Source organism: Monomorium pharaonis, chromosome 7 (assembly GCF_013373865.1).
Source record: "Monomorium pharaonis isolate MP-MQ-018 chromosome 7, ASM1337386v2, whole genome shotgun sequence".
Classification (NCBI taxonomy): domain Eukaryota; kingdom Metazoa; phylum Arthropoda; class Insecta; order Hymenoptera; family Formicidae; genus Monomorium; species Monomorium pharaonis.
Genome location: NC_050473.1, coordinates 22,813,338 through 22,827,151, shown reverse-complemented (window position 1 = coordinate 22,827,151; position 13,814 = coordinate 22,813,338). Strand labels below are relative to the sequence as shown.

The 13,814-nt window shown below is 43.5% G+C and overlaps 1 protein-coding gene across 1 annotated transcript; it reads left to right on the top strand.

The window, feature by feature from the left end:
- The first annotated feature begins 978 nt into the window (after positions 1 to 978).
- Positions 979 to 6,171, top strand: LOC118646677. The gene has a single exon (XM_036290129.1). The coding sequence runs from the start codon at positions 979 to 981 to the stop codon at positions 6,169 to 6,171; it is 5,193 nt and encodes a 1,730-aa protein (XP_036146022.1).
- The last annotated feature ends 7,643 nt before the right edge of the window (positions 6,172 to 13,814 follow it).

Genomic DNA, 13,814 nt, shown 5'->3' with positions numbered 1-13,814 from the left:
CCCGGTCTGCGCAAGTACCCCCCTCTCCGACCTAGCCGGCTGCCGGCGCTCTCGTGCTCCCTCCTCTTTAGTGTGAGTTCGGTCCCAGCGCCCGTAAGATCTTTCAAGGCGTTCGGCGACATATTTATACGACAGTTGCAGTGCGTAATTTAAGTGCGTAAGGAAAATTGTATCAAGAGGTTGAAGTGTGAATGAAATAAAGGAGTAAATTTAACTAAAGAATACTGTATATTCTGACCGCCTAGCCCCCCGAGGAGACTTCCGGAAAGGCACGTGCGGAGAGTTCGCGATCAATTCATTCGTGAAGCTCGCATACCCACACAATACGCAACAAATTGGTCCTTCGAGCCGGATACTGTCCGACTATCAAGCACGCGGACATTTCCGGCACAGCAGCATCACTGCAACTGTCTACTGCCCGAACATTCTGCCGTATCATTTACGCAGCGGCTGCCGAGCCTTCTCGAAAGGCATCTTCCACCGATACCTGGTCAGCGTCTTTTCCAAGTTTTGCCGCACCAACGCGCCTGGAAATCGCTCAAGGTATCTCAAGGAACCTTCTCGAAGCATCGGTCCAGCCGCCATATTGCGTTACGGCACGCACGCTCAGCAACGAGGAATCGTCTCGAAGCGTCGGTCCAGACGCCACATTGCATTGCGCCGCACGCGCTCAGCAACAAGGACCCGCAGCGAGATTTCGTCCCAGCCGTCATACTGCGTTACGCATCACGTGCTCGGGCTCAAGCACCCGCATCGAACCGCCATATTGCATCCACGCAACACGGGATCGGCAACGAGGATCCGCATCGACGCGTCAGGTCATCCGCCATCTTGCGTCCCCGGTCTTCAACCCACGTGTTTCTGCACGCGCCTTAAGGAATATTCATCGAAGATACACAAGTAAGGAAAGCTTTTCAATTTGCCGATCAAAAACGTTTCTTAATCTGTTTGTTGGATATTGTTTACTCGAGTCCCGCGATGGCAACCGATTTTGATCCCGCTCGGGCTAAAAAACGTCGCTCTATTGTAAAGTCAGCATGCACGCGGATAAAAACGTACGTAGACTCTATTACCGCGGTCACCCCGAGAGTGCTCTCACAACTCGAAGAACGCAAGGGAAAGTTAGAACAATACTGGACTGAATACAATGATGTGCAAACGGAGTTAGAAATGTATGATGACTCCGAGCAGAGTGATAGAATCGCGTTCGAAGATGCCTTCTATGAACTGTCGTCCAGGATTCGCGACCGGTTAAGGCCTTCGTCGGCATCGCGCAACGTGACTGCCCCCTCCCCTACGCCGTCAAACGTGTCTGACGCGCCTTCGTCTTCATTCAATGTTCGTCTGCCCAAGCTCGATCTGCCAAAATTTTCGGGCAAATACGATGAGTGGGTTCCCTTCTGCAATGCTTTTCGATCAGCTATTCACTCGAATCCGTCTCTGAGTAATGTACACAAACTGCAATACTTAAGAGCCGCGACCACCGATGACGCGCATAAGGTTATTTGTTCTCTCGAGATCTCGGACGAAAACTATCCGGTCGCGTGGAATTTATTGAACGAACGCTATGACAATAAGCGCGTTATTGTACAGAGTCACCTCAAAGCTCTAATTGAGCTACCCATTATGAAGAAAGAAAGCGCCGCCGAGCTCCGGCAAATCGCCGACGGTGCCGCGCGACACGTTCAAGCTTTAAAGGCATTAAAGCGTCCGACAGACAATTCCGACGACTTGCTCGTTTATTTGCTTAGTGCAAAACTTGACCCGAATACCACGCGCGATTGGCAAAAATCTCTCGCAAACGATAAATTGCCCACATTTCAAGAGTTCTCGAGTTTCTTGGTACAGCAATGTCAGGTTCTTGAATCTACTCAAAGATCTTCTGGTGCCGGCGCGCGGAACGCAACGTCGCGCTCGCAATCCGACAGTAAGCAGAAAACTACATGTAACGCGGCCGTGCAATCTAAATGTAATTATTGTCAAGCTGGCCATTCCATTTATCAATGCAAGAAATTCTCAGCGCTTTCGGTTCAGCAGCGAATAGAAAATGCTCGGTCGCGCAAACTGTGCCTCAATTGCCTGCGCCCGGCGGATCACGCCACCAGGCAGTGTCCGTCCGGAAGTTGCAGGGTGTGCTCTCGTAAGCACAACACGTTGCTACACCTTCAAGGCTCTGCCTCGGATCAAGCCAAGGTAGAGGACGAAACGAACCAGGTGTCTAACCCGATCGAGGCCACCGCATCTAATTCAACTAACGTTGTTGCTACTCACTCCTACCGGGCCGGAAGTTCCGATTGCGTCATGCTGTCAACCGCGCTCGTGATTGCCGAGGGAAACAACGATTTGCGGCGCTCCTGCCGAGTGCTTCTGGATTCTGGATCACAAACCAGTTTCGTCACTAGAGAATTCGTGAGGTCTCTAGGTCTCACTCCGCGCTCCACAAACGTTTCTATATCCGGTATAGGCGGGGCTATGACGTGTTCCAAGCAAGCGGTGCAAATTACGTTACGATCCAGATTGAATTCTTCCTCTCTCACTGTCGATTGCATCGTAGCCGATCGTATAACTGATGACTTGCCGAGCTTTACTATTAAGCGCTCCGCCTTTGATCTCCCGCGTAATCTTCCGCTGGCTGATCCCAATTTTAATGTCTCATCAGGAATTGACGTCTTGATCGGTGCTGAGGCTTTCTGGAGCCTTCTCTGCGTAGGGCAAATCAGGGCATCAAACAGACATCCCCTACTGCAAAAGACAAGATTAGGCTGGATCCTAGCCGGTAAATTAAATGCGCCGCCTCCTCCGACGAGGCATGTCAGAGCTCTCCACTCCGCTGTTAGCAATTCCACACTACATCAGCAACTTGCCAAATTATGGCACTTAGAAGACATCTCTAACGACTCTCAAGCTCTTACCTCTCAAGAAAAGATTTGCGAGAATCACTTCGCAAGTACAGTGACCAGAGACGCTCAAGGCCGATACATTGTACAGCTCCCATTCAAGCAGGAGTTGGTTCCTGAATTAGGGCATTCCAGAGATATCGCCTTGAAAAGGTTCTTCTCCTTAGAAAGACGTTTTGCTCGTCAACCTACCTTGCGGGCGAGGTATTCAGAATTCATGCAAGAGTACCTCGCGCTAGGTCACATGCGTCCGATCCGCGAAGAGCCAACAAGCACGGTCAACGCCTATTACCTTCCTCACCACTGTGTGGTAAAGGAGGACGCGAAGGGCACTAAGCTCAGAGTCGTCTTTGACGGATCATGCAAGACTGAAACCGGACTGTCACTAAACGATTGCTTGCTAACAGGACCGGTCGTTCAAAATGATCTCTCCTCTATTCTCTTGCGATTTCGCACTTTCAAATACGTCCTAGTTGCCAATATAATAAAAATGTATCGCCAGGTTCTAGTACATCAAGACCATACGCGATTCCAACGAATCTTGTGGCGTCAGGATAAAAGCGCGGAACTTCGAACTTTCGAATTACTTACTGTTACCTATGGTACCGCATCTGCCTCGTACCTAGCTACGCGATGCCTTACTCATCTGGCTGATCATTATTCTAGCGAATTTCCCGTTGGCTCTTTGCGTCTAAGGCGCGATTTCTATGTTGACGACCTGCTTACCGGGGCTGACACTAAGTCCGAAGCATTAACTATTCGGGATCAAATTATTTTGTTGTTGAGACAAGGATGCATGGAACTGAGTAAGTGGGGATCTAACTGCGCCGAGCTTTTAGAGAACGTCAATGACCTCGGCGAAAGACTTGTGTCCTTCGATAAGGAGAGCAACTTTCTCATATTGGGTATCTTATGGGACAGAGAAGAAGATACGTTTCATTTCTCATTCACGGATTCGCAAACCCCCAGCACTATATCAAAACGGTCTATATTGTCAGAGGTGTCAAGCCTATTTGACCCTTTAGGATTAATTGGTCCCGTAATCGTGGTCGCAAAGGTACTGCTGCAGGAATTGTGGCAATTGGGTCTGGACTGGGATGAGTCCATTCCCCAGGACCTCCACGCCAAATGGATTCAAATTAAAACACAGTTGCCAGATTTGAGCGCATTACAAATCCCTCGTCGCGTTACATATCATGCTGATCCCAATCGCATCCAGGTTCATGGCTATTGCGACGCGAGTCAACTCGCTTATGGTGCCTGTATATATGTTCGCAGTCAAACTGATACAGACAGCTTCCGCTCGCAGCCTCTATGCTCGAGATCTCGAGTTGCGCCCCTCAAGGCGCTTTCCTTGCCACGACTCGAACTCTCGGCGGCCTTGCTTCTGGCTCAACTCGTGGACAAGGTTAAGTCCGCGCTACAACTGCCTCACGTAAAAATATTATTATGGTCAGATTCGACCGTGACGCTGAACTGGATATCGTCTCCGTCTCGCCGATGGTCCACATTCGTTGCCAATCGAGTCGGGGAAATCCAGCGCATAACCGAGCCAATGAGCTGGCGGCATGTCGCGTCGCCCGACAATCCCGCGGACGCCTTGTCGAGAGGCCTGTTTCCGAAAGATTTAATTCACTCTGATCTGTGGTGGCATGGCCCGGACTATTTGCGGCAGCCTGAGGCTCAGTGGCCCTGTGGCAAGTTTAATCGTCTAGATAACGTCCCTGAACAAAGGAAATCTGCACTTGCGATGGTCATTCGCACGGACTTCAGCATCATAAACGATTTGATTGCTAGATTGTCTAGTCTAAACAAAATATGTCGCGTCATAGCTTATTGTCTCAGATTCTCTAAACCCGCCTTAAATAGACCCTCTACCGCGGAGACATCCCCGGAGGAGGTTCTCCAAGCTCTACATGTTTTATGCAAGTTGGTTCAACAACAAGCATTCACTACCGAGTATCACGCACTAAGCAAATCTCAAGACATTGGTGCCTCGAGCAACTTAAACTGTTTGTCTCCTTTCATGGACGATCACGGCCTGATGAGGGTAGGGGGGAGATTGAAAAATTCCTCGCTCTTACCAGACGCGTGTCATCAAATAGTCCTTCCGCGGAACCATCTACTAACAAAACGTATAATTGAATTCGAGCACGTTCGCAACCATCACGCCGGCTTACAAGCTACTATGGCTTTTATCAGGCAGCGATTTTGGCCTCTCTCTTTGAGAGCTATAACCCGCAAGGTCTTACACAGTTGCGTTACTTGCTTCAAGGCTAAACCCGCGTTTTCGGAGGCCTTAATGGGTTGCCTGCCAGCTCCAAGAGTCACGATGTCTCGACCCTTCACGCATTGCGGAGTGGACTACGCCGGTCCCGTGAACCTTAAAGAGGGTGCGCGTCGCAATGCGCGATGTCATAAAGCATACGTGGCCTGCTTTGTGTGCTTTGCTACCAAGGCGGTGCATCTGGAGCTGGTCAGTGACCTGACCACTGATGCCTTTATCTCCGCTCTTAGGAGACTCATATCCCGCAGAGGGAGGCCTAATCGCATCTATTCGGACAACGCTACTACCTTCGTAGGGGCAAGCCGGCAAATGAAAGAATTTTACGACTCATTACGAACAAACGCTACGCAAACGGCCATAGAACGATTCTTGCGCGACCAGCAAATCTCTTGGAGTTTCATACCTCCTAACGCTCCGCATTTTGGCGGCCTTTGGGAGGCGGCAGTTAAGTCCGCAAAACATCATCTTGCGCGGATTGTCGGAGGGCATAATTTGACTTTCGAAGAAATGCTAACTATCCTTTGTGAAATCGAGGCAATATTAAACTCGCGTCCCATAACCGCGTTGAGCTCCGACCCGAACGATATGTCATATCTAAGCCCGGGGCACTTTTTGATCGGCTCTCCTCTGAACAGCTTTCCTTACCCTGACCTAAGCGATGTAAACACAAACAGACTCTCGCGATGGGAGGTTATACAACAAATGCGCCAGCATTTTTGGTCCAGATGGAGCGCCGAATATCTTCCCTCTCTCCAACCGCGCCTGAAATGGAGACGGGAGAAGGGACCTCAGCTAGAAGTCGGTCAGCTTGTCCTATTAAAGCAACCGGGCCTCCACCCCTTGCAATGGATGACCGGACGAGTGGAGCAAATACACCCTGGCACAGATGGCATAGCGCGCTCTGCTACTGTCAGGACTGCTAAAACGTCATATGTCAGACCTCTTTCCAGGTTAGCGATAATACCAACGCAAGCGACGAATCAGTAAACCGTGAGTTTGGTTGACTTCTAGCTCGTTTAATGTTAAGCTAAGTTACTATGTTCCTATTATGTTTAAGATGTACCTCCATGATCCGCGTTCATGCTCATTTTAGTTTATAATGTTTATTAGCGTTAATTTTACGATGAGTATTTGTCCTGTAAGTTTACAATTATAAGATTTAAGTAATGCACCTTAGTTTCATTATAAACGCTTCTATTGTTTCAAGTTGCAGTGGATTGACCGGCTAAGGCTCTAGGCCTGTTAGAGCGTCATTCTCTTCTGGATACATTGTAACCACCTGCGACTTCTAACTTGGGCATTGAAGGGCAGTCCCTTCAAGGCGGGCGACTTTGTTGTGTCCTTAATAATTTTGCAAGGATAATTGTCAGTCGCGATTTCGCTGGAGCCCTAGCTAGCATTCGGGCCTGGTGCCCCCCTCTTACTTCCTTCTTCTGGCTCCCCGGTCTGCGCAAGTACCCCCCTCTCCGACCTAGCCGGCTGCCGGCGCTCTCGTGCTCCCTCCTCTTTAGTGTGAGTTCGGTCCCAGCGCCCGTAAGATCTTTCAAGGCGTTCGGCGACATATTTATACGACAGTTGCAGTGCGTAATTTAAGTGCGTAAGGAAAATTGTATCAAGAGGTTGAAGTGTGAATGAAATAAAGGAGTAAATTTAACTAAAGAATACTGTATATTCTGACCGCCTAGCCCCCCGAGGAGACTTCCGGAAAGGCACGTGCGGAGAGTTCGCGATCAATTCATTCGTGAAGCTCGCATACCCACACAATACGCAACAACCATATTTATACATGATTTCCATTGGTATATCTTTGAAATCATCTTTTGGTTCCGTTAAACTCATAACCAATCTGCTGATTTTATCACTGGGAAATTTTTTTGGAGGCCATTTGCATGTGTTGAGATGATAATTTATCCATGATGATGGAACAACAGCTACAGTTTCTTTTTGTTTGTCATCCAAACAAGGAAATTTTACAACAACATACTGCAACACAAAATATCAAAATGTTATATATTAATACAAACATAAAATAAATTACAAAGATTATAGAAAAATTAATAGATATACTTTAATGAAAAACCTGGATAAGCGGAACGCAAAGAAAAGTACCATCGCTATTAGGCATGACAACACATTTCTCTTTAACATCTTCAATATTGCAATAATAAATTCTGTCTTCAAGTTCCGACACTTTAAAAATATCTAATTTTGAAGACTCCATAGAAAAATCATAATAGTTTTCATACTTTCTGAATTTTTTTCCCACGAGAATAATACCTCTAGGTGAGTTAATTACACAGCATAAATGTACAATTTCATTACAGATAGTTTTGAAGTATCTATTTGCTTTATTTGTATTCAGTGTAAAATTTTTGGTGATAACAGTGGCATACTGTTGGCCTTCGAACGGTAAATGATATCTATTAAATGGTTTTTTTAGAGTAACAAAATTATTATTTTTAGAATATGATGGGTTTATCAATGCGCCTTGCGATTCCATATCTTTGTTTGCTAATTGTTGCAATGGTAGATGAGTAGAACGTAAATGACTTTTTATAATACCTAAAAAATTTTCGTAGGGAAATGCGTTAACGAATCTAATGTGCCTCTGTTATGGCATTCCCCAGCTAAATGAATAAGAGAATGAACGTTGTAAACTACAAACTCAAGCCCAAATGAATGAGCTGACTGTTTTACAAACTGTCTTAGTAAATAATCAGCAATTATATTCATTCTTTGATAAAGATCACGTCTACATAAAATATAAATTGCACAGTGAAGGAGCAGAAAGCATTGGAAAATGTTATTAGGTACACGATCTTTTAAAACATAAATACAATCGTATAGTATAAATCTTCTAAATTCAGTGCCCTTCCACTTTTCTCTTTTAATACGAGTACCTAAACTTCTTGGTTTTCGAGTAAATTCTAATGGAAAGAAACTTGCAATACCATTTAATACATTATTTATTTCTAATACAATACCATGTGCCAATGTACACCGAGAACGAATACTTATGAGAAAATGAAGCATTCTTTTAACAACTCCTAGATATACAAGGTGCAGTGCATCCAAACGGAATTGAGAAATCATACTAGTTCCAATATCCTCTAAAATTGAATTGCCGACATGATGATTAGGATTATCTCTATTATAAAAAGATTTGTCTGTGCGACGAGGATAGTCTTGTTCAAAGAAACACATTCTACCCTTGTAATATGTCCCTTGTAAAGTGCACTTTTTACATGCATAATAGCCACCATGTGCGATAATTTGTTTTACAAATGAACGAGCTTCAGCATCCAAGACATAATTACTAATTCTAAATTGATATATATTACCGTTGCTCCATTTAAACCCATTTTCTTGTAAATTTGATACTTCAGTAGCAAATTTCTCCAGATAAATATTAACATTATTAGGTTTCCAGGGCCCAAATAAATGGCAATTATAAAAGGATGTTTGAAATCTTGAAATTTCCCAAGAATAGGCCAGAAATGCTTTTCTGAACTTTTATATAAAGGAATACCATCTATACTAACATCTATTATTATTTCATCATGTTGATAAATATATTCATCAGTAAGTAATTGTTGAATATTAAGTTTTATTCCTTTGTACCAGAACAATCCATTATCGATATTGCAGATATTAACTTTTCTTGAAGTACGCAATAAAGTCTTATGACTCTTGGGTAGAAAAGGAAAAATTGGCTGTAATAAAGCTAACAATTCATCAACTTTTTTTTTTATGCTCCATGCAAAGCCCATATTTTTAACTTTTTAAATAAATTGTTTTGGTGTTCTTTGTTGTTAAAATTCGATGTTACATCCACATCACCTTCATTATAAACTTGCCCAACATCATCTTTATCTTTGTTATGGTTTATATGGTCTTCAATATCTTTATTTTCACTGTTACTAATGGAATTATCAGAAGAAATGCTACTTAAACTATAAGAATTTAAATTTAAACTATCAGTTTCATGAAAATCTACTTCTCTTTCATTATTTTCATTGCTACCACAATTATTGAAAGAATCAAAATTGCTATGTAAACTTGAATTGGAGGCATCATTTTTTGAAAAATCTGTCTCCCTTTCAAAAGAACTCTCAAGTTCAGGATCAGTTGTAAAATTTTTACAACTGTTATTGTCACTATTATTATCATCACTACTATCAAATATAACAGATCTTGTAGCTTTTGTTTTAAACTTCGTTAATCTGATTCGTTTCGCAGCACTACTTCTATATTTTAATGCTATCTTTCGTTTCATAGAGGCAGCCTGTTCGATCAAAATTGATATCAAATTAGATATAATATGGCATAATGAGATCAATATAAAATAAAAAATAAACTCAAAAAACAAGTAATTGTAAAAAACTCACTCCACACAAATGTACTCTCCCCAATAATACAATACATGAAATCCACATTGAATCTACATAGAATCCATATAGAAACGTGGATTCCATGTGAAAACAACGTGGATTCACATACTGTTTTATTGGAGAGAGAGAGAGAGAGAGAGAGAGAGAGAGAGAGAGAGAGAGAGAGAGAGAGGGAGAGGGAGAGGGAGAGGGAGAGGGAGAGGGAGAGGGAGAGGGAGAGGGAGAGGGAGAGGGAGAGGGAGAGGGAGAGGGAGAGGGAGAGGGAGAGGGAGAGGGAGAGGGAGAGGGAGAGGGAGAGGGAGAGGGAGAGGGAGAGGGAGAGGGAGAGGGAGAGGGAGAGGGAGAGGGAGAGGGAGAGGGAGAGGAGAGAGAGAGAGAGAGAGAGAGAGAGATATTTATTATGCCAAGCATAAGCTAAAGGGCAAAGTATAAGTTACATGGAGTAAAGAAAAAATATCAAGAACAAAATATCAAGAACAAAAGTTAGGTAAAACGCAGAATAATAAACGCTACATAAGAATACAAGGTAGGTTAACTTAATCCAATCTAACCTTGCGACCGACTCCAAAGGGCTCCCCTCAGCCTGTGGCGTCCACCTCAAGGCAGCCTCCGAGGAGCAGCGACACGGCCTATTTCCAGACAGCGAAGACCGAGTCAAAGAACATCGAGGGTAAAAGTGTCCTGGCTGTCACCCTAAGGAGAGCTGACGCGCCCGGAGACGCGCACAAGCGTTAACCAGACGCGAAAACGTTTAAAGTCGCGCGAACCTTATGAAGCGCGCGAAAGTGATTTCGTTTCTTTAATTATTTTATTTCATATTACTATTATTTCATATATTTTATCCCAAGTTGTTCTTTCAATAATATTAATATTTTAGTCATTAGTCTAAGTTTTCTCATAGATTCCCAGCGAGTCGAATTATTTTATAAGAACGCGATAGTAGCGTAAAAAGATTAAGTTTTATCATTCTCTAGCGCGAATTGGCGCGCGTATTAAGTTTATAATTTTTATTTTATTTTTATTAACTTTGTTGTATACGCATGAGGCGAGTGCGTATGATACGCACATAAAATAGTGTTTAATTATATTTTCGTGTCTTATTCTAGCGAAACCTTTTTTATTTTTACGTTAAGTGCATGTTCATAAAAGTCCAGCGACAATAGATCATGTACGAAGTCGAGTCAAATCTCGTTATATATCTTTTTTCGAGTTGCATAATTATTACACTCAGATTATACATTTCTTTCCTTATAGCATACGCATACTGCATGCGCATTACTATTTCATAATATTTTCAGTTTAAATATCATTTTTAAGTACTTTGATAAGTTTGGTTCGAGTGCCACTAAAATCGCCGAACCTGCACTTTTAAGTGCAATAACGAAAAACATCTCGGGGAGCACACAGAGTTAAAACGTGCAACCCTGGCTGAACTCCGGTGCAATTGCGAGCCTGTTCGTGATTGGCCGGCTAACCAGTAGAGGGGATGCCTTCTGCCATCCTGCCATGCGACATCGCCGAACAACGGGGATTGGACCAACGGCCTCTGGAGGGGGAAGACTCGCTCTGCCAGCATCCCTGCTGCGCGGTGATTGGCGAAACAACCCGGATGGGGGAAATTAGGCTCCCGAGTATAAAATCCGATGCGAGGAGCTCTGGAGAGCTTTTCGCGCGCGGACTTTTCATCGAGCAAAATCAGAGAGCTTGTTTAGAGTCACGACGACATATAACTTGTATCATTAACATCCCACGTAGCGTTGTCGGGAGATACGAGTGTGTGTGTGTGTTCCGACGCCGAATCAAGTAGGCGTACGAGCGTGCGTGAGTTCCGCGGGATATTACGCAGCGAGCGTCCCGCGTTATTGATATCATAGAGCCGAATGCTAGTAAGCTCTCATCGCGTTGCTAACGCGAGTGTCAGTCGATAACCCGATTGTGAATAAGCGTCGCGTACGGGTGTTGTTATCAAACCACCGTGGTTAACAGAAACCTTCGAAACGAGTGTGAATTGAAGCGACGCGTTCGGGAAGACTGTGTGACAATTCTTTCCTGCAAGGACTGAATAAAAGTTATTATTGTTATTGTTTTTATTGCAAAACAAGAGTTATTACTTACCTTTGTGTGGAAGATCCGATCCTTGTTCCTGAAGTGAAACCGGGCGATCCTGCTAGCGAAATACATCCTAGTGACAACCTGAGCGTAGTACAGGCACATAACCTAGAAAAACTTACCTGGAGACGTTCCTGGGGGATGACGGCGATCCTGGCGAATCCGATGGGCAGCGGCAGCATCTGAAATAAAAAAAGAATTAATAATAAATAAAGTGCATATCGTTAAGTGCAAAAGCAGAGTAAAGTGCATGTGGTATTAAATTCGCACATAACCTAAAAAATAGTTCTTTCCTGCGACGTTGCGGAAGTCCGCGTTGCAGCGACGGCGTTCTGGCAGATCCAACTGATCCGGAACATCCGATCCTTGCTTCTGGGCAGGTTAAAGGAGCTGGCGACTGTGAAAAGGGCAGAAAAGGTACGTGAGTTCATTTCTTCGATAGCCACAAAAATTCTCGCGCTCTAAAATCCGGTCACAACCTAACTAAAACTAATATAAACTAAAACTAAAACTATATAACGCAAAGAAGGACGAGTCAAAGCAAGACTAAGAATCAAGAGTAAGCGAAAAATAGGAGAAAAAAAGTAAAATTAAGTACAAATAAGTTTAGAAATAAAAGTAAAAATAAAAATAAAATAGAAAATAAAAATAACAGTGAACAGGCGTGCTTAAATGGTGCAGCAGAGATCATGCTAACTCCGATACTAGAAGAAATGATCGCAGGAGAGTCTTGAAAGATGCAAGTGAGGGAGCGGAAACAATGTCCGGAAGAGAATGCCAGAAATAAATCGCCGATAAATGAAAGGAATTACGATATGAAGTAGTTCTATGACTAGGAATATGAAAAATATGTGATGATGTCATTGTGCGATTAGATCTTCTTAATGAAGGATCAAGAGGAATGAAGAGTTCACTGAGATATGAGGGGGACTGATGATTGAGAATGCGGTAAATTAGGCAACCAAGGAAAAAACAGCCTCCTGTTTTCGACGGAAAGCCACTCAAGTTTTCGACGTCTAAATGGTGTGATATGTTCATCTCGCCTCAAACTAAAGATGAATCTAATGCAACAATTCACAAGTCTTTGCAACTTGATATTTAAATCGTTGCTAAGTCCATGGTAGACCAAACAGCAATAGTCGATGTGAGGCAGTATCAGAGTGCTCACTAGTTTAATTCGAAGCTCAGTTGAGAGAGAGTTCCTGTTGAACTTTAACCTATTTAAAGCAAAATGAACATTTCTAGACACTCGTCTGACATGCTTACTCCATGACATGTTGGAGGAAAAAATTACACCCAGATTCTTCACTTCACTAACAAAACTCAAAGGTGTAGAGTCGACAGTAATTGGAGGAAGAAGGGAAGTATCAATATAATTGAAGTAAGCATGGCTAGCAAAGATGATCGACTTGGACTTGGTAAGATTTAATTTAAGGCCATTTGCTACAGCATATTCAGATATAGCCTCAGCGTCCCTTGATATTAATTCAAGGCCACGCAGAATATTTTTAGGAGAGCAGGAAAGATATATCTGCAAGTCGTCAGCAAAGAGCATATGGCTTGAGAAGGACAAAGCATTGCTAATGTCGTTGATAAAAAGGGAGAATAATAAGGGACCTAGCACGGAACCCTGAGGAACTCCTAAGGAAGTAGGAAGCCATTCTGAGCAGATTCCAACATCATCAATTACTGCTTGGGAACGGCCAGTGAGGTATGAATAAAACCACATAATCACCGCATCAGAAAAACCGTATTTTTTAAGCTTGGTGAGAAGTAGAAAATGCGGAACGGTGTCAAATGCTTTACTGAAATCAAAAAGTACCATGATGGTAACAAGTCCAGCGTCTATTCCCTCCTTGATATCATTGCAAACACGCAATAAAGCAGACTGTGTATTATAGCTAGAGCGGTATGCCGATTGCCTTGGATCAAAAAGATTATGTTCGTTTAAATAATCCACTATTTGATCAGCCACAATTCTTTCAAGGAGTTTGGACATCGCTGGCAGATTGGCTATCAAGTGTCAGATGGGGACGTCGGTTTGCTGATTTTAGAAAGCGGACGAATAAGAGCGCGCTTCCAAGCAGTTGGAAAAGAAGAGAATTTCAATGATTTGTTGAAAAGCTCAGT